Source organism: Tachypleus tridentatus, chromosome 6 (assembly GCF_004210375.1).
Source record: "Tachypleus tridentatus isolate NWPU-2018 chromosome 6, ASM421037v1, whole genome shotgun sequence".
Taxonomy (NCBI): Eukaryota; Metazoa; Arthropoda; class Merostomata; order Xiphosura; family Limulidae; genus Tachypleus; species Tachypleus tridentatus.
This window is the reverse complement of record NC_134830.1, coordinates 128,275,160-128,302,476: the sequence shown is the minus strand read 5'-3', so window position 1 is coordinate 128,302,476 and position 27,317 is coordinate 128,275,160. Positions and strand designations below refer to the sequence as shown.

General features: G+C 31.5%; 1 protein-coding gene across 1 annotated transcript in view; it reads left to right on the top strand.

The window, feature by feature from the left end:
• The window catches only part of LOC143253631 (signal recognition particle subunit SRP72-like), a 93,075-nt gene that overhangs the window by 43,059 nt on the left and 22,699 nt on the right, over positions 1-27,317 (top strand). The window contains 8 exon segments of the mRNA XM_076507788.1: positions 3,793-3,867; positions 4,490-4,607; positions 5,471-5,543; positions 7,777-7,857; positions 18,219-18,276; positions 24,247-24,280; positions 24,283-24,509; positions 27,015-27,149. Coding sequence (XP_076363903.1) covers positions 3,793-3,867; positions 4,490-4,607; positions 5,471-5,543; positions 7,777-7,857; positions 18,219-18,276; positions 24,247-24,280; positions 24,283-24,509; positions 27,015-27,149 — 801 coding nt within the window.

The window sequence follows — 27,317 nt, the reverse complement described above, 5'->3', positions numbered from 1 at the left end:
ATCTTATATGTGCTGAACATCTCTCAAATCATCTTTCTATTCCCATTTATAGAGATGGTTTGAAATCAGGTAACTCTTTGGGCTCTGCCATGATTTGTTGTGGTTTGGTGGTTGTGCACAAGATACCCTCTACAGTTTCAGTGTTCACTGCCAAATTGTATGCCATTCTTCTTGCTCTGAATAATGTAGAAGCTATGCAGTACACCAATTATACTATTTATAATAACTCTCTTAGCTCTCTTGCTGGCCCTGGAATTGCTTCAAATTAATTCTCACCCTGTTTTGTTGATATTCAAAACCAACTGGCCCATTTTTCTTTATCTTCCATTTCTGGTTAGTTTTTTTGGATGCCAGGCCACTTTGGTATTTGTGGGAAATGAGCTTGCTCACACTGTAGCTACATCTGTCTGTCTGTCCTGGTGCTGTCATTGTCATATTGTCTCATATATAGACTACTGTTTTGTGTTTAAGGCTTGGTTCTATGCCAGTTGGTGGTCAACTTTGAGTAAGCAACTTGATAATAAGCTTTTTCAGATTAAACCTTCTGTTGCTATTTGGTCATCTTGTTTCTGTCAGGATCAGAAGAAGGATGTTGTCCTAGCAAGGCTATATATGGGTCACGAGTTTTTGATTTGTTGTCTTTTATCTGTGACTAATGCACCAGTTTGTGGTCTTTGTAACACTCAAGTCACAACAGCCCATGATACACTGTTGTGCTGTCATTACAACCCTGAACAAAGGTGCCATTTTAGATGGATTTCTTCCTGGCACTGGATAATATCATTGGTAATGGTGACACCATCCATCTTACTTGTGTTTTTAAGGGCCACCTTTTTAATCCTGTTTAAGTTTTTATCTGAATTTTGGCTGTTTTGTTTTAACTTGATTTCTGTTAACATCTTTTATTTTTGTATCACTATTTGGTACAGATAGTCTAGTTGCTTTGTGCTTATAAATGCCAACCAACCAACCTGTAACATACTTCACTTATGAGTCACTTGAACTTCTAATGATCACCAGTGTTAGGAGTATGAAAATGATTCATATCTCTCTGTGTAGCTATTTCACATTAGTTTCTGCAAATGAATGTCTTCCTATAATTTTACCAAGTTGTGCAGTGTGCATCAAGTACTATACTGAAATGTTGTTAGAAAAAACGCTTAAGTTCAAGAAAGATAAAACCCTATAAATTGAGTGCTATTGGAAGGTGGATATTTCTTTTTCTGGGGAAAACTCTGATAACAAATATTGTTACAAAATAGTTAACCCTTTCTGGATGGGTCACAAATCAAAGGCCTTGTCATTGTGTTTGAAAAACATTCAAAATTTTATTGAACTACTATTTCTTGAATTTGTGTGAGTAAGTTTGATATTAAACTGTAGATTATAACTGAAAAGTAAATATAAAAAAGTTAAACATCAATTTTTGTGTTACTTGGAACGTTGAATGCAGTGCTGGTTTATATTAGATGTTTATGATGTCTAAATACCAGGTTTGTAGTTTCGTACAAATTAGGAACTCAAATTACCAATATTAATAAGCTAGAATATAAAATAAGAACCTTGTACCTTTATACATGCTGAATGAAATACTGTCCCCCCCTCTCACATCTTTTTACTTTTGGAAATGATCCCTTACACACACTTATATCAATAAATGACATATATATGATCAGAATGTCCTCTTAGTGGTTTCATTAGCCCTTTATAATGTTAAGATGCCATTTCATTCTTTGAACTAAAATTTCAAAGAGAGAGATTATATCTTTAGTCTGCTTTATGTTTTCATAGATTGAAATACAGTTTACTTATTAATCTTCATAAATTATAGTGGCATTCTGTGCTATCAGTATAATAATTTATGATTATTTGGTTATTCAGCTGTATATATAACATTAAAAACATGTTTTATATACTCCATGCATGAAATTTCAAAAGGCTTTGCAACCTACATCAAGCAGCAACTGAGTACAAAGGTCATAACTAGAAGAGATAATCATTTGCTTTATTTCTTTTTTTACAGTCCTATGTTTTAAGAACAAAAATTTAATAACTTGTTTCTAAATAGTAATAATTTATATACACATGTATGATAATTGAAATGCAACTTTGTTAATATACTAAAACATAGTCAAATCATGTTACCTTGTAAAGAGTAAAAGACCAGTTTTATATTATAGGATACAGTTACATGAGTGTATATGTGCCACATCATTGTAATTTTTGTATTGTTAACTGGGCATGGTTGAATGGTGAATATAATAAATATATTTAAATGTATTATATTAGGAAATTTGAATTATTTATTCTAAATATTTATATTTTCATTTTATAATGTTATCATTCTTGAATGTAAAAGGCATAAGTTATATTTATTTCCTACATTTTATTGTGGTTATGAAATCATTCAAATCAATAGATTCCATACAGATATTTGTTGGTGAAAAATAACTCGTATAAAGTTTTGTCTTAAGAAATGTTTGATAACTATTTGGACATTATAAAGATTTTGCATGTGAAGTTTGAAAATTTTCTGATTCACAGAAGCTTTTTTAAGGTTAAAATGAAAGTTACTTTGCATGTTGGATAAGTATCATGTGCAAAAAAAAAAACAGCAGGAGAAAAACATTGCTTAAGAAACTTAAAACTTAATAAGCACAAATTAATAATGTTTGCTAATAATCTACGACACTGTGTTAACATATGTTTAGTAATTTAAAAGTTATAGCATGAAAACTATAACAAAGATAAAAGTTCATAGGAGGTCAATTTCATTATCCAATTCTGTGCTTAAAAGCATTAAAATGATATGTGGAACAAGGTAATATTATGTGACATTTACTAAGAACAGCACTTGGAATGAAAACTATCTTGTTAGAAGAGTATATTTTTTGTCAGATTGATGCTTCTAATAAAAATAATGCTCTGGATGGTATCTCCAAAGAAAGCAATAACTTATGATGATATGACTTTCATAAATAAGGAATGTAATTCAAAATTAAATACTAGATCTTTAGTATTTACAAAAGAAAGTTTCTGGTTTCTGATGTCTTTTACAAAGCACAAATAAAAAAACTGATGTAACTATATGAAATAAATAAATAAAGCACAAACAATGATTATGAATGAAAGTGCAAGTGTCTGTTTTTATTTTTGGAAAAAAATCTCAAATATTTTGATCTTGGATATGCAGCTCAGATTAAAGCCTTGTTATGTCTCTCTGTGTAACGAGTTTGATGTTTATTACCATCTGCCCAAAATTCCTTTATTTTTAATCTAATATGAATGAATGTGCCAGATGATCATATTGAAAAAATGATGCCTTGATGTAGTGACATGACCTTAAACTGATCTTGTACAGAAGTCAAAGGAGTGGTATTTTCTAACTTGTAGATTTACATTAAATGACATGAAGCAGTCATTTCTGTTAACATTATATAACTAACAGTAACAATCAGGTAAGTTATTTCTGATGGTTCAGGCTTGCATTCTTTTAGGACTTGTTCTGTAACCAGGTTGCTTAATCAACTCTGTACATCCAATGTAATTTTATAGATGTATCCTGTTAAGTTTATAATTAAGTAATAATCTCGTAGTAAGTTGGTCATATTTAGATAAACATTTTATGACAAGATGTCACCATTTTGAGTGAGAAGTTTTCATTCATTTTCAAAGATTTAATGGACCTGTTCTTATAATTATATGAATTAGAATAGATGGTTAGTTTTGTATAAGTCAGATGTAAGATAATTTACTTATAAAGTATGAAATTATTTATTTTGTAATTCCTAGGATGATTTTGAAGAGGAAAGGGAGACTAATCTAGCAGCTGTTATTGCTAGTATGAGTGAGAAAACTGGAAAAGAGGTAAGATATTGATTGAATGAAATATGATTTTATTACTAATATCAATAGTATGACATATTATTAAACACACATTTTACCAGTTCATTCAAATACCAATGATGAAAGGTTTTTTTGTTTTAAACTTGTATGTGCAGTATATACTATCTTGGGCATAGCATAGCTTTTTGTTTTAAACTTGTATGTGCAGTATATACTATCTTGGGCATAGCACAGCTTTTTGTTTTAAACTTGTATGTGCAGTATATACTATCTTGGGCATAGCATAGCTTTTGTTTTAAACTTGTATGTGCAGTATATACTATCTTGGGCATAGCACAGCTTTTTGTTTTAAACTTGTATGTGCAGTATATACTATCTTGGGCATAGCATAGCTTTTTGTTTTAAACTTGTATGTGCAGTATATACTATCTTGGGCATAGCATAGCTTTTTCTTTTGTCTGCCTTCAAATGTTTTGTAAAATGTTTTTACTATGTGCAAAATTGAATTAAATTTGAAAATGTTGATCTGAGTATGGTTGAAAGAAATGCTTCTCAGAAACTTGCTAATGTGTTGTAATTGCTATTTAAGTTTTGTTTAGGTGTGATATGTGCATTTTACACGAACTGCTGTTATTTGTGATAGGTAAGAAATCCTCCTCAATTGAGAGAACACACCTATGAATTGTGTTACAATAAAGCCTGCATCCTTGTGGGTGAGAAGAAGTTTGAAGATGCTTTAGAAAAGCTTAAGAAGGCAGAAAGTATGAATATTATGTTGTTTATTATGTAAAAAAGGTTGCATATAAATGTCATTTATTTACTGAATTATTAATGGTTATATAAAATCAGGGAAACATTTACTTTCTGTGCACATTTTGTGAGGATATTATGTTCACAGTTTTGCTACTTCAAGGCAGTTGCAGTTTCAAATCTTAAATCTACTGAAACAAGATAATATGGTGTTTGAACTTATGTTAATTAACTAGCTTAAACTTGTTTGAAGTAATTTGTAGAACATAGTAATATCATTTTAATAATATATTGATAAAATATATTTGAAAAGTCAATAGTACAATGTTTGAGTGAATCCACACATGTATCACACAATTATTGTTTCACATGCAAGTGTTTTTTCATTATTTTATTGAGGTAATGAGTGAAAATGGTTTGCATGTTCAGTTTTACTTTTTTGTATTTACAAGTGTCATATTATAACAAAAAATATAATGATTGTCAGTCATTAAATAATTATTTTTAAAGTTTGTTTTCTTTTTCTAATAACATTTTGTCACTTCTGTAGTAAACTTGGGGAATCTTTAATATTGGAAGATTGCATCAACTAAATGAGTTTTGTGAGTACATGTGTAAAGAAAAAATGTTAACTAATTTATTTTGAGATGTAGATAGTATGTATATTTCATATTTTTATAATTCTTCACAAATGTTATGTATTTTTAAAATGGGGAAAAAAATCAATTTTATATGGTTTAAAAATTGTTTTGAAAATGAATTGATAATCTGCAAGAAACTTTTCTGTGGTTTAAAGTGAACATTGCAGTTTACAAACCAAATAATATCATGATTGGGTAATTTAACACTTAGAATATTGTTGTTTTACTTTTAGGTCTTTGTAGACAAGCTCTTGAAGAAGATGAAGTTCCTGAAGAGGAAATTGAAGATGAAGTAGGAATAATAGCGTATGTTTGTTTTCTCTTTAATATTGAGAATATATTTTGTGGAAATAAATATTTTGGAGTATTTCGTATTCTATGATGCACATAAAACTATTTTAAAAAAGATTGTATCAAAAGTTTCTAAATAATTTTATGATATTTTGTATTTTAATTCTGTCAGTTTTATCTAACAAAAGTATATTTAGTAGCTGCATATATTACATCCAAACATAAAACATTTAACCTGTAAATTAACGAGTTTGTATTTTTAGCTAATGATACAAATTAAGAAAAATTTTAATTTTAAAATCACTTCTTATGTGGCATATGTAATATTCAAATATTTTTCCATGGGTGTTATGTTTCTCTGCAGAATTTAGTGAGTGTTTATTTAAATTACACACACACACACATTTTGCAAACCAATATCTCTTAAAGTGTGGCTTGTATCCTCATTGCTAGAAAGTCCACCTGGATTTAATGGACATTTAAGTTACATTCACTCTTTTAATAAACTTATAATATTTGCATAAATGCAGGCAGACAATGAAGGAATCATGACAAACAGAAATTCGAGAAATGCAGCTTAAAAGAGATAAGAAAATTGCAATTATCATTTGACTTTTTACTAGATTGGTGGTAGTTAGATAGTTAGAACAAAATATCTATATTACTTTGCATTAGTTGATAACTAAAGAAGAATAAATATGAAGGTAATAGTTAAATTAGTGGGATTAAAAGTTATGATCTAAAAAAAGTAAAGTAATTTAAAAATTGTTATCTTAGAACCAGTAATAATTTATATTTCTGATGCTCTTTTGCTGGTAGGAAAATTGTATTGATTTAATTATTTTAAAGTATAATTCAAAAATAACATAATAACTGAATATATTCAAAATCATTAGCATCATAGTCATTGATTGTTGATAATGAAGCATTTCTTACTAATTAGAAGATGGTACTTAATACTACACAAAGTTAAAAAAATACTGGCTCTGTTAATGTTCACAACAGTATAACACTATACACAGATGTAATTGAATTATCAATTTACATAATCACTTTCCACTTTCTCATTAATGTTAACTCTTTTGTGATGATAATATTATCAATAAATTATGTTTAACAGTAATATTACAAAATTGTGCATCATTAGAAAAATATAGATCGAAACATTAAATAGATATCCACTATTTAAAGTTAGAAAGATCACTTCAATAACACTGCACAACAAAGTTTTTGCTTCTTGAACACTGGTAGGTGTTCCTTATAGATTTTTGGCTGCTGATCACACAAATTTGCCTGTCATGTACTATTTCATCGAAATCTTCAGTTTTGCTACAATGGAAAAACAATATCAGGAATCTGTCAATGCTTGCAGACTACTGCTGGACACTGCAATGTGATGCACCAGACAGTAAATACAAATGAAAATCAGGAGCAAAACACTTTTAATTATGTTTAACTTAATAGTGTATTAGAAACATAAATGCAGTTAAATATGTTATTTCTGGTAAACAGTTCACTATCTATTTCTCAGCATTCCTACGTGATGAAGCAAAACCAAAACTATATTTGGTACCTGTCACAATCAGCAAAAACTTTTTTTAAAAATTGTTGTGCCGTGTAATTTTTTAAAATTAGATGAGGAAAAAGATAAAAATTGTTTCTCTACCATAATTTTCGATTCTAGGCTTCTGTGTAACATGTTTTATTATAAAGAACATTTGTAATATAATCAAGCACACCTAGGTACACTGATTGAATTGTACTGGCAAAATTTATTCCACAGAAATGCAAGCTTAGGTATTCTTTTAGTGTTTGTAGGAAGATATTTTTTAGTTTCAGAGAAAAACTTTCTGTTTTTTAATTTTTGTGCCATTCATGTCTTCTAGCTTGTAAGAGAAGGAATATGAGAGATTTTATAATAAAGAAGAATAAAAAATTATAGTAATGAAGGCATGCGGTAGAATAAACATGAATAAAAGTAACTGATGCATGGGGTAACATGTGAACTAGAAAATGCAAGGCAAAATAAAGAAATATTTTGAAAACATAATATTAATTTTAAATAATTAATTTTGATAATAAAACTATGACAATATAGCTATTAGCCGTATCTAAGTATTTATAAAAGTTTGATGATTGCTATTTTTGATTTAGCAGGATTTGGATTTTTCATATTTATTGAAATTGTAAGATAGTTTTGTTTCTTTTGTTTATTTTTACTACATAATTTTATTAAATTGTTCTCTAGAACGCAAATATCTTATTGTCTACAACAACAAGGAAAAACAGAACAGGCTCTTAAGCAGTATAACTACATTTTGAAACAAAGGTAAGATTTCTCTGCAGTAAAAGATTAGCAGTGTTAACCTTTTCATTACAGGTTTGGTGTAATGCATCCAGTTTGTAACCATGAATGCATTCATGAGAGTAATTATATTATGATTTTTTTGTAACGTATGCTTATGTTTACAAAATTTTGCAAGTTATTATTAAACATTACAAGTCTTTTATACATAGAGTAGCAGGTTTTTAAATTAAGTATTGAGATATTTTAATCAAAGATTTTCTGAACTTTGTTTTTCAGAATGTTGATTATGCAGAGTAATTTTTCATTTAGAGATTAAAAATATAAAATGCTTAAATGCATGATAAAATTTCCAAATTTCACGTGTAAAACATTTGTAACATCTAGATAATTATCAAATGTTTTTTTAAGAAAAAATCTATGATCTTATATGTTATTTTCACTATAAAATTGGAATTTCTGTCCATGTTCAGTAGCTTTGACTGATTTCTTAACCCTTAAATGGTGGCCATCATCATTTGATGCTGCTATCTACAACATTCCTGCTGTTTAAGGGATTAACCACCACAAAAAGTTTTGAAGTAAATATAAGTTATGCTTCTTTTCTAAGATTACAACAGATTATATCACAAACATAAATGTTTGATCTAAATAGCGTCCCCTCAGTGTGGATTCCTGTACGTGGTGAGGGGTCCAACCCTAACACACCAATTGGGCCTTGAATTCCTGTAGATGGGCAGCTTTGGGGTGTTCATCCATGAATCTGTCAGCTAGTCCACTTGGGCTAGAGTCAACCAAGTACTGGTGTTGGATGTTCTCAACAGGTGTTGTGGACTTTGTATCTGATACTGGTGTTTGTGTATAGTGCTTATGAAACCCTGGTGTTGCTGTTGTGTCCTTGTTTGGCATTGTAGTACGCCCCTTGTAGGACTCCATGGTGAGTAGGGGTCAGTGGGTGCCAAATTATTCCTTTTTTTATCATGGATTCTCCAAATAAAAACTTAAGTGAAAAAACACTCCATTGGTAAATGACCATGCATTGAAGATTCTAAGCAACAATCTTCAACATCTGTACACCCATTGTACCTCCTTTTCTTATACTGCATTCTCTTTCAAACAAACATTCAGGGCAGATGTCTCCCTTTTCATTCAGAAGGGACTATAGGGATTTGCTGGCTCTCCAAGGTCAGTAAAGAAGCATAGATCTGGTGATATATTGGTGGAAACATCCACATCTCAACACAGTGGACTCGTCTTGCATTCAAAGGCGATTGGGTATATACTTATTGTGAATTAATCACAAGGAGTTATAGTTGAGAGGGATTTGAAGAACATTGCCAAGTCAGAGATTCTTGCTGGTTTCTCCATTCAAGGAGTTTCTGCAATGAGGTGTATCTCTACTTGCAAAGAAGAAATTATGGTGCTGACCAACGTCCTCATTTTGACATTTACATCACTACGCCCACCTGCCACCATTAAGGCAGGTTATTCTAATTACAGGGTATTGCTATACATTCCAAACTCTCTCAAATGTTTCCAGTGTCAGCGATTTGGTCACTCAAAGACGTCATGTTGTGGTTCCTTGACGTGTGCTCATTGCTTTGGCAAGGACCAGATGTTTCCAGTATCAGTGGTTCGGTCACTCGAAGACGTCATGTTGTGGTTCCTTGACATGTGTTCATTGCGGTGGCAGGGACCACCATGCCTGTGAGTGTGAAACACACTCTCATTGCGTCAATTGCAATGGCTCTCACCTGTCCTACTTTCGTTCTTGCCAAAAATATTTAGAAGAAATAGAGGTGCAGTGTTTGAAAAATTCAAAACATTACTTACCCTGAGGCTCGAAAGTTACTGTCCACTACTTCATTTCGGACATATGTTGTTGCACTTCATTCTACTACTACAGTGGGAGTGCAGATGGATCTTTCTGTGCCTCCAAAAGAATCATTCTCAAACCAAATGAAAATTCTTTTGATCTCCATGGTTAAAAATGTTGATGAATCAACTTCAATACCCATCTCTGTCCCTAACATACATTCCAGCAAATCCCAAGATCCACTTCCTTTGGTTCTGGGTACAGGCATTTCCTTGGGTACATCTTCTTCTCTCATCCCAAGATGCCAAATGATCATTTGTTCACGTCCTCAGTTGCTAGAATCCTCTTCCAACACCAAAGACCTGCCCAATTGACAGAGGGCAGAATCTATGGAGGTCAATAGACTTCCCACAAATAAAGATAGAAAAGGAAAAAGACGTGATCATAAACAGAAGGGCTCTACACATAAATAAAAATGGCCACCTTGATACAATGGAACTGTCGAGGTTTACGTTCTAATCTGGATGACATCAAAACACTGATTGCTTCCTACCATTCTATATGTTTTTATTTACAGGAAACATTTCCGAAACCTGCCAATACAGTCACCTTTCGGTGGTTTTCTTTGTACAGAAATGACAGGCTGTGTGATGGTCGAGTGCATGGAGAGGGTGCCACTGTTGGTTGATCAGCATGTGCCTACCCTGTCTTTGCCACTTGACACACCCTTGGAGGCTGTAGCAATTCATATTTCCCTGGATTGTACCATCACTGCTTATTTACTCTACCTGTTGCCTGGAGAAACCTGTGATCAATCAGACCTTGATGCTTTCATTGAACAGTTGCCGTCTCCCTTTTTAATCTTGGGGGACTTTAATGGACATCATTCCCTCTGGGGAAGTGCTGATAGTGATGGGAGGGATCACTCTGTAGAAGAATGTATGCTCTTTGATCACAACCTTTCTCTTTTCAGTAGCGGTTCTTGTACATATTTTCATGCACCTAGTCAGTTCTTTACTTCTGTTGGTCTCTCAGTTTGCTCCCCTTCACTGTTCTCCCACTTTTCATGGAGGGTTGACAATAACCCACGAGCCAGTGAACGTTTTCCTATAATTTTGAAAGAGACTGGATGTGGTAGATGCTACCTGACCTGCATGCCTCGGTGGAAGCTGGATCAGGCAGACTGGTCCACTTTCAATGCTCTTGCAGAACTTGATCCTGCCATCGTCTGTAAGCCATCAATAGATGACTGTGTGGTAGCAGTAATTGACTGTATTATACAGGCAGCTGCTCAATGTATTCCAAAAATCTCGACATGTTTTCCATGATATTCTCGTCTGTGATGGAATCCCGCCTGGAATGCTTTTTGTAGGTATTTCACATTGCTTTCCAGCAGGCCCATGCACATGCTCGGTGGATAAGATGTCAAAGCCAAAAGGAATCTTGGATTAAGTTCACAATCAGCATATCTTGTACCACCAGTTCCAAAGTCATGTGGGACAAGATTCGAAAGGTCACTGTTCAATATAATTCTGTCCCTCTTTCGATCTTGCTCTCTGATAGCCAAGAAGTAGCTGATACCTGGAGCATTGCTAGTACTCTAGGTAAAAGCTTTTGCTGGGTATCTAGCACTTCTGCTTCTTCCTCCACTTTCTTAGCCATCAAGACTCGGGCAGAGTGATCACCTCTTTCCTTTCAAGCTGATTGTCTCTTTACACTGGTGGAACTCAAAATAGCCCTTAATCAATCTGGCAGTACGTCAGTTGGACCTGATGCTGTACACTGTGAAATGCTGTGTCATCTATCTCCTGCTTTTCTTCTGCTTGTTTTTAACCAGATCTGGCAGGAGAATGTGTTTCCTGATGCTTGGCTATTGTCCTACCTTTCTCTAAACTGGGAAAGATCCCAAGATTCCTTCAAACTACCTTCGAATTGCTTTGATGAGCTGTCTCTGTAAGACCTTGGAGAGGATGTTTAATGCTCATCTTGTTTGGTTCCTCAAATCAAACAAACAACCTCCTCTCGCCCACCCAGTGTGAGTTCCGACAACAGCGCTCCACCACAGACCACCTAATTCATCTTGAAACATCAATCAGAGAAGCCTTTCTCAAATGCCAACATCTTGTATCAATATTCTTTAACATTGAGAAGGCGTATGACACAACATGGAGGTATGGCATTTTGCAAGACCTCCATATATATGGGTTACGTGACCATTTACCCATGTTTATTAAAAAATTTTAAGGGACAGAAGATTTCAAGTTTGTGTGGGTTCGGCACTTTCCTTTTCAGGTGAAATGCTGTTGTAAGGATAGAAATTTTGAAGCATACAGTATTCTACCTGGGGTTGTGGTTTCCTTCCTCAGTGAGTCATGCTTTTTCAGAACAGATGATTTGCTGTTGTTCCTTTTGGCATTCATATCGAGGCACAGTTGGATGAATTGGGTCTGTCCTTGGATGACATTGATGTATCTGCTGGTCAATCCATTCCATCATGGCTTATTGCCATCCCCAAATGTGACCATTCTTTAAGCCATCTGAAAAAATGTGGATACTCTTGATTGGAAGGTACTGTCTTTTATTTGCTGAACATCTTTCAAACAATCCTTCCATTCCCATTTCTATGGATGGTTCAAAATCAGGTGACTCTGGGCTCTGCCATAGTTTGTTGTGGTAGTACACAGAATCCGCTCTACAGCTTCTGTCTTCACTGCTAAACTGTACATCATTTCTCTCCCTGGATCACATGGAAGCTAAGTTGTACTCAAATTGCACTATTTTTCAGACTTGCTTCGTTCTCTATTGGCACTGGAATCACTTCATGTTAGTTCACACCCTGTTCTCACCAATATTCAAAATCAACTGGCCTAACATTTACTTCTATCCAATTTTTTTATATACCAGACCACGTTAGTATTCATAGGAACGAGTTCACTGACACCGCAGCTAAATCTATCTGCTCTGGTACAATCACTGCTGTGCTTGTTCCACACATGGACTATAGTCCTGTATTAAAGGCTTGCTATGCTCCATGCCAGTTGGCAGTTGACTTGTAGTGACCAACGTTATAACAAGCTTTTCCAAATAAAACCATCTATTGCACTTTGACTGTCTTATTTACTTAAGGATCAAAAAGAAGTTTTCCTAACTAGACAATGCATTGGTCACAGTTTTTTAATTCATCATTTTCTTTTATATGGGACTGATGTGTATAGTCTGTGTGACACTCAGATCAAAATAGTCCACATTTTACTGTCATGCTGTCATTATGACTTTCAACAGTGGCACCATTTTAGACATAATTTGTCCCAAGGTTTACCCCTGATGCTGGACAGTGTTATTGTCAATAGTGACACTGTCAACCGTACAAATGATTTTCGTTTTTTAAGGGCCATTGGCCTTTTTAATGCTATTTAAGTTTTTAATTGAAAAATTAGGCTTTGTTTTGTTTTAACATGATTCCTTTTTATGAATATTAATAATTTTGCTTTACTTTTACTTATTTTCTTACCAGTTATTTGGCAGAGATAGCCTAGTTGCTTTGCACTGTAAAATGCCAACCAACCAATTAACTTAATATTTTTATCCCCCCCTTTCTTTTTAGATTTTTCACCTTTCTATCAAGAATATCAGGATTAAAAACCTCCTGTGCTGAATTAGTGTTAATATCATTTTGTTTACAAAATTATTTTAGGATCCTATTCACTTTAGGGTGAAAAACAGTATTTTTGTTTTTTACATTTAGTGTGACAAGATGTTTGATATGAGGAAATTATTATGGACAAAGGTTAAGTGGTAGTTTCCAATTTATTCATATTTTTACTCCATAAAACATCCAAAGATGTTAAGCAGCCATTTATCTCAATTTCATAATTAAATCTTATAGAATTATTAATGTTATTAGGTTAATTAGCAAAATTAATTAGTTCATCTGTACCATGCTACCAAATCAAAAATGTGTTACTGACATATCTTAACCATACTCAGGTTTTTTTATCCGCTTTTTCAAGCACTTCATTTTCAAGACTGTCCAAAAATAAATCACATAATAATGAAAATAAAGGAAAACCCATTGCTAAACTATCATTCTTTGTAATTAATATGTTAAAAAATATTCGAAATATACTTCAACTAGCGTTATCATTTCCATTATCTGTAAGGCTGAGTTATTTTATTTCTGTTTTTTTCTTGAAATATCCAATAGTTTTTTTCACAGGTACTTTAGTGAACACTGATACAGCATAAGATGACATGAAAATATTTTTTTTGATATACAATTATATGCTCAATTCTTTCCATAAATTCAAATTAACTCTTTAATTGTGTATTCATTTTTTACTTTAAAAATGAAAAGTTTTTAAATATAGATTTTGCTACATTATAAGTTGAACTGTTAATATTGGATACAATAGGTCAGAAATTTTACCAGTTTTATGAACCTTGGGTAAGGCATGTAATCTAGGTAAAATAAAGTTGCTTGGAGTTAAATTTTCTTTTTCTTAGGTTTTAGAGTTGTAAAATATTAATTTTTTTCTTTAATTGATACTTAGTTTATTTATAGGATTAACTTTAATATTCTTATTCAAATCTTCTTTCAAAATATCACCAACTTTAGAATCATAATCATTTTTATTAAGAATTGTAATTTGTCCTACTTTGTTGGTATTACAAATGACATGTTGTTCCTTCAAACTTTGCAAAATTTCAGTCCTTTTTTTATTGTTTTAAGTTGAAAATTATTTATGAAACACAATGCTCACTTCTAACAATATGTGCTTTTTCATTTTAATTTTTTCAAGTTAGTTTCAAATTCAGTTATGATAAATTTTTCAAATTTTTTATTGGACCAAATGAAAAGTTTAAACATTTGTTTAGAACATCAATTTGTTTATCATTTAGCATTAAATAAAATTTATTTATAACTTTACGGTTATTTTAGAAAAAACACGTACTTCTCCAGTAATAAATCTCGTTTATAATGTCCTCCATTCACTTCTTTTTTCTTAACTAATAAAGTTTTAAACCTTTTGTCCAACATAATTTAACATTTAGCAGTAGTTTTTTGGGTAGTTGTTCATGACTTCCTTTCTCACTTCATTTAGTTTTCATTCACTTATTTAGATAGAGCTAAATGCAATAAGTATACTCTTTTTTTTTTTTCCTTTCTTTGTTTTTCAGCTGTGAAACTTCTTTTTGCCAAATCAAAATATTCATTATCTTCTTTTTATATTCTTCTGAAGTTGATATTCCTCTTTCTTGTTTCTGATGTTGAAATCCAGTTTTATATACTTTGACATTATCTTGTTTCATTTACACCTCATTAAAAATCCCAGTTGCTGAAAGCATTTTTTTTAACTTTGGTCTTTGTCTTGCAAAACATTTTACCATATATCTTGTTGCTAGATTCATTTTAAAACTCCTTGGCACTTATGTAGTGTTCAGTATTAAAAAAAAAACTCAATTGTTTTAAAAACAATGATTATTTTATTCACACAATTCTATAAATAAGATAGTTTACAGACTCAAAATTACAATAAAATACAAATAACTTACTATACAGAATTAAATTAGGGAAAACCAGATGAGATTGGAAAACAGCCTTGTACAATCTACATGGTTTGATATATATCATTGCATCATCTTGACAAAGATACGTGCAATGTCTCTATCATGTTAATAGATGTATTAGTAAGAAATGTATTGACTTTCTTTACCAAAAAATTGACAGCATCTATTATTTTTGCCAATAATGACTGGTAGTTTTACAGCCATATTTTCTTTATTAGTTCATTGGCAGTATGCCATACTACATTTCCAATGGTCACCAAGAACATGGGCCATTTAATACTTGTTCTGTCATTTTTTTGTTGAATCTCTAGTTTTTTAAATTCCAGGCAATTCTTATTTTAACACACATTTTCATTTTCAGAATTTAATTTTTTGTAATGGAAAAAGAGTTTTCAATGAGTATTTTGTTGCAAATACCTAGGTATAAAATATTTCCAGTATCTTGGCCAATGATGACTCCACATTCTCATTTTTCAGTAATGTGTTAGAAATGCAGATTTCATGACAATTTCCACAAAGAGAAATGGTAGTTGGGTGTCAGTTCATTGTGTACACTTGGTGAAATGGGAATTATACTAAAAACAAACAAAGAATGCTTTGGCAAAGTCAGTTTATCATCATAATGTAGAAACATCTAATAGGAAGCAGAAATATGGAATTGTATTATTAAATATGTCTCTTTACAGACCAGCATTTATACTAGTTTTATTTAAAATTAGTTCATAACATAAATATATTTATAAAAAAAGAGAATGCTTTGTTCTAGTTTCCATAGAAGTTTACAGATGTTCACCAACCCATTGCAATTAAAAAAAAGATGTGTTTTTTAGTGCAAAATTAAATAATGGACTGTCTGAATTATGTCCACCACAACTATCAAGATCAATTTTTTATCAGTGTAAGCCCACAGACATAACAATGTTCCACTGAGGGGTGATATGTGAGTGATGTTACACTTCTGTCTTCATTTTTCTGTGTTATAGACAAATGAATTTTTCAACTTACCTAACATACAATTTCAAATAACAGAATATATATGTATTTTGCATATCTAAAAGTTTGGACAGATGACCAACTGAAACAGGAAAGACTAATTACTATAATCTGCAAAAGTTCATTAAAAATGTTTCTTTTTGAGTTACAATTTTTGTTTCATGATTTGAATTTATTACAGGAATTTAATTGTATAAAGAAAATGGATAATACTGAATCAAGGTAGAAGCTTTGAAAAACCTTCACTCTCAAATCTGGACTAAGAAGGGCCTCTGTGGCTTTTTTTTGTTTCTTAACAAATAATGTAGACTGGCATTTCCCATACCATGTTCCTATGTGCCCTAATTAGTGAAAATGGAAGGAGCTGATCTCAAAGACAGTAGCTGTTCTTGCAATTATGAATATAGGAGAAGTAGAGGGCTAAAGTTAATATGCCAGCAATTTCATGTAATGCTTTCTGAAAACACTACCTAATGGTATTTATAATATATATTATTGACTGGCTTTTTTGTTGTTGTTTTTTAGCAATGTTAAATATCTTTTGGCAGTCCAACAAATTAACTAGGAAATTTCCACAAAAAAGTTTTGTCTGAGCTTAGGAGTGATCACAGTTTTACGTGGTAAAAGAATACAGTAAATCATTTTAACTTCAGGGCACTCATATATAACTAGAGCAATACCTGTACCTTTCACTTCATCACTAGACAACTACAAGAAATCACCATCACAACAACCAGAAGAGACTATCTGTGAATTGATGAAAAAAAATTGAATATATCAGATATTTATATATACATGTTAGTGATTATAATTATAATTAGTGATCTAGTCTTACGCTGCTAAATTAGGGATGGTTAGCATTGATAGACCTTGAGTAGCTTTGTAAAAAATTTAGAACAAACCAAGTCACACCAAAGAATAAAGTTAAGTTCAAATGTATTGGAGGAGTTATTATGCATGGAGGTTGTGTCACAATTCTATTGGTGGAGATCGTTTCTTGCAGGATAATATGATCATGCACAAGTGCAGCTTGTGTTAAATCATATGAAATCAAGTAGGAGTTGAATGAAGGTTAGTGGCTTGCAAATCTCTTAGGCAAACATGCAAGTAAGATAACATTTCTGTAAGTGAAGGTGCCTGTTGTCAAGTAAAGAAAATGTGGACTCCATCTAAAAAATATATTACATAAGAATTATCTGTCTGTCTTAGTTAAGTCATTATAGCTTTTGTTTTCAATGAATAGTTAAAATATTAGTTTCAATGTTCTTAATTTATTATAAGTATTTCAAGTAATATTGAATTATTTTGAAAATAGACAAGTTTTCTTAGTTTTGTTTGTTTACCTGGTTGGTTGGTTAGTTTGGTGTTTTATAGTGCAAAGCAACTAGGCTATCTGCACCCTATATTTACTTGGTTGTTGGTGCTAGGCTGGGTTTACAATTTTTTACCCTGTTTCTGTACTGTTGAGCAGTGATTAGCAAATTTGATATCCATTGCTTAATATTAAAAGTGCAATCCCCTCTTATTTATATTAAGAATTGTTGAAAGAAAAATTGTGGACTATAGTAATAAATATTATTAGTTTGTTCAAATTTTAATAACACATAATTTGAAAGAGTAGAAATAAATTAAGGCCATAAATAACTAGAAAAAAAAGATAGTGATATGTTGTTTCTGACTGGTTGTCTCCCAGTGTTCAATGATTTTAGGTTAAAAACAATATGACATTGTCTGACTGTGCACTGACAAATGAGTTGCAGCATTACTTTAAAATGGCATTAAGGAGTGTCTTTGCTTTGGTGGATGCTAGAGATCCCTTTATTATGTAACCATAACAATTTTTTTGTGTTGCATGTGCACTGTTAATTTTATATAACATATTTTTTCTTAATATATTTGTAAAAGTAATGCTTGTAATAAGTATTACCTAAACATAAGAGGTGACAAATATTACAAAGCTGTTAGAAAAAGCATTGGATTAATTTTTTTTTTCAATGTTTTTTTGTAGGCCCACTGATATATCTGTTGCTGCTGTGGCATCAAATAACATTGTGACACTGAATAAGGTTTGTAAAGAAGATTATAATTGTAAAAGTAAATAAGGTAGACAATGGTACACTATTAAAGTAGGTGTCATGTAGAACGTAAGTGTATTGCAAGACTAAGTAAGGGTTGCTTGTGAAACTTTAGAATATAGATAATGGTATGACTTAAAATAAGATTAGTAATATAATAATATTTATGCTGAAATTTAGTGACTTTTATTTTTAATACTGATAGTATTAGTAAGGTTCTCATTTTAACATTAATGTGATCATATCCATCTATAATTATAAATGCTGGATATCTAAGCTGCAGAATGTGTCCACCTATTCCTGATATTCTTGGCCTGGTGTGGCCTTGTGATTAGGACACTTTACTCATAATCTGTGGGCCATGGCTTTGAATCCTTGTCACTGATGAAGCTAACTATTTCAGCCATGGAGGTATTATAATTTGATGGTCAGTTTCACTGTTTGTTGGGGAAAGAGTAGCCTGAGTGTTAATTATTAATGGTGTTGACTAGCTGCCACTTCTCTAGTTTATCACTGCTAAATTAGGAATGACCAGTGCAGATAGCCCTAAGTACAGTACATTTGTGCAAAACTCAGACCAAACTAAATCTAATCTTCCCTGTTTTTTCACTTTCAAGTTTGCACACTTTCAAACATCTTGCCATGTTATTTAATTTTTACTCACTAACTGACAAAGAAGACTACACTCCTGACAACAGGTTGGAATCACACCATGTCAGGTGTTCAGGTTTTTGCCAATCTTGTCACCCATTAGGTCTGTACGAAGTTACTGAGCTTTCATAGTTAAAACCCAGGGCTCAGTACCTCATGGTACACAAAGTACATATAGTCCACTGTGTACCTTTGTGCTGAGAAAACAGGCAGCTCCACCTTCTGACCTTCGATTGTGTGGCTGAAGAGAAAGAGGCACAGAAATTTAAGACTGTAAGTGAGTAACATCTCATATCAAAGATGGTGACCTTTTACTGACAATATTTTTATGATCATTTAAAGGTTATTTTACTTTCCATGCATCAAAACACAGATAAACAAACATTTACACCCCCTGACTGTAATTACCAATGAGCAATTGGAACTAGTTTATTCAACATGGTTTGCAGGATTGTTATTGAGTCCTACACAGACTGAGTTGAATATTGGACAAATTACAGGGACCTGCTCTAATTTGATCTAATACGCAATCTGTAGAAAATAGCAGACATAATAAAAATAACAATAAAAAAACAAAAACAAACTAACATGGTTAAAATTCTTATAAATACAAGGTACAAGATGGATATTGTGATACAATGGGACTACCAAGGTTTTAATTCTGATTCCTTCCCCACTAGATTAGCAGTAAGTTTGTAAACTTACAATGCTAAAATCTTGAGGTTTAATTTCATGTAGTAAAAAATGAGCAATTTATTATGCAGCTTTATGCTAGAAAAACAGACATTTTAATGGAAGTGATATAAAAACTTTGATTGATTCTTACTATTCTGGGTATATCCCTTTACAGGAGACTGTCTTGAGAAATGCTGATAATTCCACCATTCAGCAGTTTTCATTACACAGAAAAAGACGGGTTATGTGATGGTTCATGGAGGAGTAGCACTTTTGGTTGACCTGTATGAATGTGCAACTCACTTTACTTGAGAAGCTGATTGCCATCCATGTTTCCATTGGTCATGCAGACACACTGTATTCTCTTACTTGTTTCATGAAGAAAACTTTGATTAATAAGGCCTTGACAGTCTTCTTAGTTGTCATGATTCTAACAATCATCAAGGGACACAGCCTATGCTGAGTTGGTGAAAATATTGTTGCAACTTCAATTTGTGAAGCATATTCCCTAAAATTACAGTTTCACCTTATTCAGTATAGTAGAAGTTACTTATTTATACTTTTTCAGTTAGACATTTATTAGCATTAATATGTCTATCTTTCACTGTCTCTATAATGTTCTTGGTAGTTGTCCATCATCCTGTCTTTCGATGAGATTGGCCACTGTCATTGCTTCCTTTTTTTCCTTATCTTGGAGAAGGCCAGTTGACCCACTTTCACCAATCTTACATATTTTGCAGTATTCTTGTTCATGCAGAACAACTGACTTTCAATGGACATAGAAGGTTCAAACTTGAGTTTTGGATATCTTTTACAGATATTACACTTTAATTAAACTCTTGACTGTTTAGAAGGCTCATAAACATGCCCAGCAATTTAATGATCAAAGTGAGGAATGTTGGATTCAAGTCATATCCAGTATCTGTTCTGACACCAGTTTCAAAGGTACTTAGGATAGGATTTGAAAGGTGAGTGGGAAGTATACATTACATCCTATTTTAACATTGTGGTCTAAGGTTCAAGAATTTACAGGGTATTTCAAAAATCCTTTGAGAGAATGTCTTTCCCACAGTACTAGCACCTCCAACTACCTTTTTGACCATCAAGACATTGGTGAAAGAACCCCATTTTCTTTTTTGAACTAGTTGTCTATATAATTACAACTGGCCTTTTACTTATTATAATAAATGCAACTTAAAACTGCCCTAGTAATAGCAATACATGATCCAAACTAAATGATATTTATTGTGAGATTTTGTACCAATGATGGTCTTGTTCTTTTTAATCAGCTGTGGCTGGGAGAAGCATTTCCAGATTATGATTTTGGGTTTTTGTCCTCCCTTTGTCTAAGCCTGTGAAGGATCTTAGCATTCTTTCTGATGATAGATTATTGCTATTTTTCTAACTTTTTATATAATGTTTAGTTTTTGAAAGGATGTGTAATGCTTATTTTATTTGGTTCTTTCATCCAAACAATCTCTTTTTCTTCTACCTGATGTGATTTCTGCAATAGTAAATTCAACATCAACCTCTTGATTAGACTTAAATAATTAAGGAATGTCAAAAAGGTAATTCTGGGTTTTTTGTAGGGCAAACACTATCCAAATTGTTTACATAGGTATTTAGAGAACATTAGCTCTATCTTGAGTGTCAAAATTTTTACCATTAAGATTTATGTTATCTCTCATATTTCCTCATACAGCTGGAAACAGCCTTTTAAATCAATGGCTTTCATGTTTTGTGTTGGTCATTGAATATGAGGAACATTGAACAGCAACTTTAAACAGTCCCTAATGGATTATGTGAATGGAACACTGCAAATGTTGTCAAACTTGTTTCATTTGAATATTTGCATGCATATATACCTCTAATAAGAATTTCACTTTGACCATTATCTCCATTTAGAAAGTGCATAAATTGGTAGCTGGGAATAAGTTTTTAGTTCTTTTTGTCAGTAACTTGAAGCAAGTGTACCAAGGTACTGAACACCCTCCACATAGTATCTTTGACCTTTTGAGAATGTTATAAGTATTTTATACCCAAAATCTGTTTTCCATTCATTTGATTGAAGTGGTACTTTGGGTCTCTAACCTATGCCTTGGCGAGGGATTCTCCATTGGAAATATTGGACCTTGTGCATCCTGAGAGGCTATTTACATGTTTTTGGTTGAGAGTTTGTATGACAATCCCCTTGAATATCCACATCACTTAAGATATTTGCATATTTCTTTATGATGCTAAGCTCTTATCACTGCCTTAACATTCATTGTCTTCCTGTCTTGATGGGCTCTTTTTTTCATTTATATGGTGTTCTATACCAACCTTTGGCCTTTGATATCTTTATTCTTGCATGGCTGTATTTTTTCATGTGAAATACTTTGACCAGATAACTATTTTTGTTTTGATTATTAATTTAAGAATAAGGTTCAATTTTATGTTAGAGTTTAATCTCAATTGTCAAGAGAAACTATCAATGCAAAATAGAATTTTGTACCATTACATTATTCCCTGCTTTATATTCCATTTGGCTTTAATCCTTTAATTTATCAGTTTCTATCTAGTAGCTTTAAGTAACATTTCACCAATAAAATTATCAAAAAGTACATACATATATATATATATATATTTGTAAGAAATAATAATATATCTGCATATTAATCTACAAGTGGAAGTTTATTTTATAGCATCCCCATTTGTTTACTGTATACTTTGCCTTTTCAACAAATAGAAGAATATAATCTTATAATTTTTTATTGAAATATCTAAAGCAGATGTGAAGCTGCTGTTCTTGATTTTAACTTGAGAGTGTTTATGTGTCCTGTACATCGTTATGGCAGTGTTACTCTATCCTTCAAACTTTGGTGGAGTGACTGCCGTGTCCATAGACATTATATCATTACATAATCTTCGTATTTAACATTAAAATGCAAAATAAAGTGTGTAGAGTTACTATATAATGCTGTCACATTAATTAAGGTTTATTTAACACTGTAATGACAGTTAGGAGTAATGGTTTGTTTTAAACATCCAATGTTAGTATTGTGAAGATAAGCAAGGTTGAAAGATATTTAAACAACAATTCAGATTGGAACTGTTTTGTATCATTAAGTCCTATCTTTCTGTCGTGGTTTTTTGTTACTCAAAACATCGATAGATGGCTAGTGCATAAACTCCTTTATTCTCCTATTTTTCTTATTACTTTTTACTTTCACCTGATATAAAAATTATCTTTTTATGTGACTTAAACTGACTAACTGAGAACAGCCAGGTATACAAAATGGAAAGGAATGGGATGCAGTATGTCTATCCCTTGACAGTGTCACTGGGTCATTAAAGTCAATTTCAGTTCGTTTTTCTTATCATACACCAAAGACAAGAAATACAAAACTGTAAATAGTAAGTAAAATATTTCAAACCCAAAATTTCTAAGACTGCAAGAAGAACAGTTTAGGCATTAATGCAGGTGAGATTTTAACCTAACAGTAATATCAAATTGTTAGAAACAGAAATGATCAGTAGCTATAATCAAAATGCTGCCTAATGTTACAATTGCTAGTGTGACAGCTTCATTCTTACCATTGGTTTCTGTTTGTGGTTTGATCGTACTCCATAATTGCACAGATAAATCTGAAGCATTTGGACGTTCACATTTGTTATTGTCTCATGTGAAGGATGAAATTCAATTTGAAGTTTGGCTTATAAACTAACAACAGCCAGGCATTCTGGTGAGACTTTTCATTTAGTAGGATCATGATAAAGTATTCTTGCAATGAATCTGTGCCTTTATTTAGATTATTTTTGATGCATCTGCAGTACAATATTTGTGTGTTGTCTGATATGGGAGGGCTTTTCTTATAATTGTTTTTAATCTTTAATAGTGCAATGATCTCTTGTGTAAAATTTCTGACCTTAAAACTAGTTTTGTGTAATTATTTCTGCTATGGTTTGATTTTCTGTGGAATAGATTCATGCAAAGCTATTTTGCTTATAACTGTTGTCCTTGAAGAGTTATTTTTGGCCTAAAATTGTCAATTTGGGTGTTTGATGCATACTAATGAAATTTCCAGAGGATATAACACAAAATTACTTCAATGATATTGTTACAGGGTAGGCCCACAATACTTTGTATTATGCAATAGTTTTCTTATACCGGTCCATTTCAGAATTGCTTGCCTGTCAATTGACTTATGAATCACCTTTAATTTGCCAAAATGGCATGATTTAAAAAAAGAGATTAAGTTTCTGATTTTAAGCAGAGCCCAAAATAATAAGTATTAACTGTAACTATTTTAAAATATATGATCTTTTGAATATTACACCTTTTAATAAAAAATCAGTAAGTTTAGCTATTAAGTAAGTTTTTATTCTTGTGTTTTTATATTCACTTTTAAAATAACAGTTATATATTTTTAATTAGAGTGAATTGCAAGATCATTAATTGTGATGTGCTGTTGTTACCATTGCAAATGTTATCAGTAAGGCTGTCCAACTGATGAAAGAAACTACATTCATTTTCATTAATAAGAACAGTATATTTCATTAACTTTACTTATCACTCAGTTTAATTTTATTTTAAGTAGGTAGTTTTCTTTGATTAACAGTTAATATTTATTAATGTATAATTTGTTTTTTTAGGATCAGAATGTGTTTGATTCCAAGAAAAAATTAAAATTGCAACAGGAGATGGACTGGAGTCAAAAATGACAAACATACAGCGAAAGGCAATAGCTCTAAATCATTGTTTGCTATTGTATTACACTAACCAGTTAGATCTGTGTCGTAAGCAGCTAGATAAGTTAGCAAAGAGTTTTCCTGAAAGTTCTTCAGATGTCATTCTACTTCAAGCTGCAATTTACAATAGGGAAAAACAAGTTCAGAAAGCTGTGGAGTTACTAAAGGTTATTCTTTTTTGTAAAAATTTAACTTCTTTTCTTACATATTTATATTTTGGATTAATTGTAGGTTACATTTTGGTTGTTTTTACTCTTTTTTTAAATATATTTTATTAATTCTCAAATGACCAATGTAAGTAAGGAATTTCATGAAAATCTGCTGAATTTTGTTTAAAAAATATATTTGTAAATTATTGTTCACACCACTGTTCTAGTGTTGTAAGTTTTTTGTATGTAATACCTTTAGTATTCTGAAAAAAAATTTAATGATTCTGTCATTATATTTTTTCTGAAAGTAGTATTTCATTTCTTAAGTGAAGTAATGCCATATATGCATAAGTTCAGCTTTGTTTATCCAAAGATGAAATATAACTATTTACTTGGAGGCTTTTATTTAATCCACTTTGTATATGGATTTATTTGTAGACATTTTTTGAAGCAACATTTGCCAAGTTTAATAAATATTTTGTGCTTCAATACAACTAATGTTTAATATTACATTTTATAGCAGGATTTCATGTTGCTTACATTTGAGAAATTACTTTCTCCATCATAAAAGTTCTTAAACTATAAAGATAATTGTGTGCATTTCAGAGGTTGTGCTCAGGCAACAGATGCTTTGTTCTAGTGATTTTGTGAAATTTTGATCATCACAATCATCAAAAGTTGATACATTTGAGTATCTTGAAGGTTAACTTGAATGTTACTCTTGGTACCTTAGATAATATGTCAGTGTGATCATCAGTCCCCCATTGGTACAATGGTAAGTCTATGGATTTACAATGCTAAAATTAGGGGTTCAATTCCCCTTGGTGGACTCAGCAGATAGCCTGATGTGGTTTTGCTATAAGAAAATACACACACACGTGATCATCAGTACAGAATGAGACTGTTTTGCAGTAAGTTTAGGAAATGTGATAAACTGATTTTCTCAGCTTTTCAATATATCAGTAGTTATTAAAAGTGAAATTAGCACACAACTGTATTACTTCACTTGAGTCACATGGTGTGTTGAATGTAGCATCGTTTAAAATTAGATGTTTGTCATGGAAAAGTACTAAATCTGTAGTTATGTACAAATTAGGAACTCAAATTACTAAAATATAAAATAAGAACTTTTATCTTTTTATTTTGCTGAGATATGGCTTATTTACTGAATCAAACACAGCAGTTCCATTCACCTCTTTCCAGTTTTAGAAACAGTTCCTTATGTAAATTTATTTCAATATATGAAATGTGAATAACCAATTGATACCATAAAATATTTCCAGTGTGGTTTCTTAGCCATCTTAATGTGTGAAAAGGCTATCACATTTTTTCAAATGATGAAAAATCTCTTTAGTCTCTTTGAAGTTTCATATTTTTTAAAATCTAAATACATCTTAGTTACAATTCTTAATAAATTATAAAGGAAGTTATTGCATCAGTATAGTTATGTTTTTTGTGTTATACAACTGGGTATATAAACCCTCTCCCAAAACATTTGTTTGATATCCTCCACCTGCAAAATTTTAAAATGCTCAGCAACCTATGTCCAGCAGCAACTGAGTTCAAAGGTCTTAGTGAGAAGAGATAATTGTTTGCTTTACTTCTAGATTTATTGTTCTATATTTTAGGAAATATAATTTTAATAATTTGTTTCTAAATAGTAATAATCTCCATACATATATAATGTATAATATTTGAAATGTGATTGTATATTACAAAATACTAATCCACTAAATCACAGTCAAGAGAAGAAAGACTAAAGGTTAGTTTTATTTTATTGATTATGTAACGAGTGCACATGCACTGTGTCAAAGGAAGTTAGCTAGGCATGACTGGGAGGTCAATATAATAAAAGAAAATATATGTATGATCACATATATTGTTATGAGAGTTAAGCCACTTAGACTAAACATTTGTATTTTTATGTTATAATATATAGTCATTCTAGCATGAAAAAAACATACTTTATATTTATTTCCTAAATTTTTTATGATGGTTACAAGTTTGGTCAAGTGACAGACCCCACATAGTTAGATTATAGAAAATAACATAAAATATAAAGTCTTACTGAAAACAAACATTTGAAATGTATTTAGAAGGTTTTAGAGATTATGCAAATAATATTTCAAATAACCAATTCAAGTGATTTTTATGGTTTGGAAATCTTATGTCTAAGTTATCAAAAAATGAGCATGAGCTCTGTCTTTTCTATAAGCCTGTGAAGAGATTTATTATAGTGGTTTTAAGTTAATGATGTATTTCATAATTTCTTATATTTTATCTGTTTTGCCATATTTTATGGTACACATTTCACACATTCCCTCTTACATCAAAAGGATTTGTTGAATGTTATTGCCTCATGAAAAAGATGACATTTTTATATTTAAATATTTTTACAAGACTAGTTTTTGAACCGTTGAATAAAACAATTTTGTTCATGTGTATGAAGAAACATTCAAGAGTACGTTATCCAAAAATTGCTTATCAGTTTGATAATTTATGTAATAAGAATTTGTTTTGTAGGGGTTTGCTGAAAGTAATCCTGCTGATTTGCTACATGTATCTTTTGTACTTGTTCAATTGTTATTGACCCAAGGTCATGTTAATGAAGCTTGTGACATCCTGAAATCACTCAGTGTATCTCATAACCCAGGAGTTGTAAGTTATCTTCAGTTTTTTCTAATTGATTTTTTTTATTGTTTTATGTAAGTCTGGAATATTAGAAGGATTTAGGTCATTTTCTATACACCTTGAAAATGAAAATCTGTGTACTTGATTTAAATATAATGAAGAACGTTTTTACTGATATGCCATTCAATTCATAAA